Genomic DNA, 1,088 nt, shown 5'->3' with positions numbered 1-1,088 from the left:
CCCCCTCCTCTTCCACCCTCCGTTGAAAAAAAGTTCTAGATTGTCCCTTTCAGTGATTCAAATTGAGGTCAACAGAACCGTAAATATGCATGTTGCCAAATATTGTAGAACACTACAGGTTTGCACAATCAGAGTAATACATTGAAACAAACATGGTCTCGACTTCCAGACGAAAGTGGAAAGATAATTTCTCCTGCTAAAGGGGACTCACAAGCAGAGAAAAGATTTTCCCTGTACACTGAGACACCTCATGCAAAATAGACACCATCGCCATTTTTATCCTCCTACACATTTGGGGATTGCGGTGGCAACTCCACAGCTCAGGTTTAATGTAAGAAAGATTGGTAGGTCGATACAAAAGCAAGTAGAAACAAAACAAATGAACTTAAAGTAGACTGACAGACAGACAGGCAGAAAGACAGGCAGGCAGAAAGACAGATAGACAGATAGATAGACAGACATAAGTAGATAGATAGATAGATAGATAGATAGATAGATAGATAGATAGATAGATAGATAGATAAAGAAAATAATCAGATAGAAGAACAAACACACTCACCTTGCACCCTCGCCCTCATCACAGGAGTTGCTAGGAGACTGCTCTGGAGACAGTGTGGTTGGTGACACATCCCCACAGTTCTGGGAAAAAGGGAGAAAGAAAATTATATTTATAACGATTTGTTGATTGAATTTTTGTCTTTTTGGATATAGAAGAGGATGCAATTATGATTGGCTCTGTAGCACTAAATGACACTAAGGCAGCTAGAGCGAGACAAAATATAGACTGATAGAGATAGAGAGATGTTAAGAAAGAGAGAGAGAGAGGAGAGAGAGAGAGAAAGAGAGAGACAGAGACAGAGAGAGAGAGAGACAAAGATAGAGAAATGGAGGAGAATGGAGATGCCCTTGAAATATATAAAGAAATCTGAAAAATGAGATAGATGGACAAAGAGGGAGATTCAGGGATAGAGAAGGAAAGGGAAATTGAAGAAGAGAGAGAAAGAGAGAGTGAGTGAGTGAGTGAGCGAGTGATTGAGTGAGTGAGTGAGTGAGTGAGTGAGTGAGTGAGTGAGTGAGTGAGTGAGTGA

General features: G+C 40.3%; 1 protein-coding gene across 1 annotated transcript in view; it reads right to left on the bottom strand.

The window, feature by feature from the left end:
- The window catches only part of LOC101848525, a gene marked incomplete in the record, with an annotated part of 327,286 nt that overhangs the window by 44,518 nt on the left and 281,680 nt on the right, over positions 1 to 1,088 (bottom strand). The window contains 1 exon segment of the mRNA XM_013083221.2: positions 560 to 639. Coding sequence (XP_012938675.2) covers positions 560 to 639 — 80 coding nt within the window.

This window comes from Aplysia californica, unplaced genomic scaffold, assembly GCF_000002075.1.
Source record: "Aplysia californica isolate F4 #8 unplaced genomic scaffold, AplCal3.0 scaffold00218, whole genome shotgun sequence".
In the NCBI taxonomy this organism is placed as follows: domain Eukaryota; kingdom Metazoa; phylum Mollusca; class Gastropoda; order Aplysiida; family Aplysiidae; genus Aplysia; species Aplysia californica.
The sequence above is the reverse complement of the archived record's forward strand: the minus strand, read 5'-3'. Positions and strand labels throughout refer to the sequence as shown.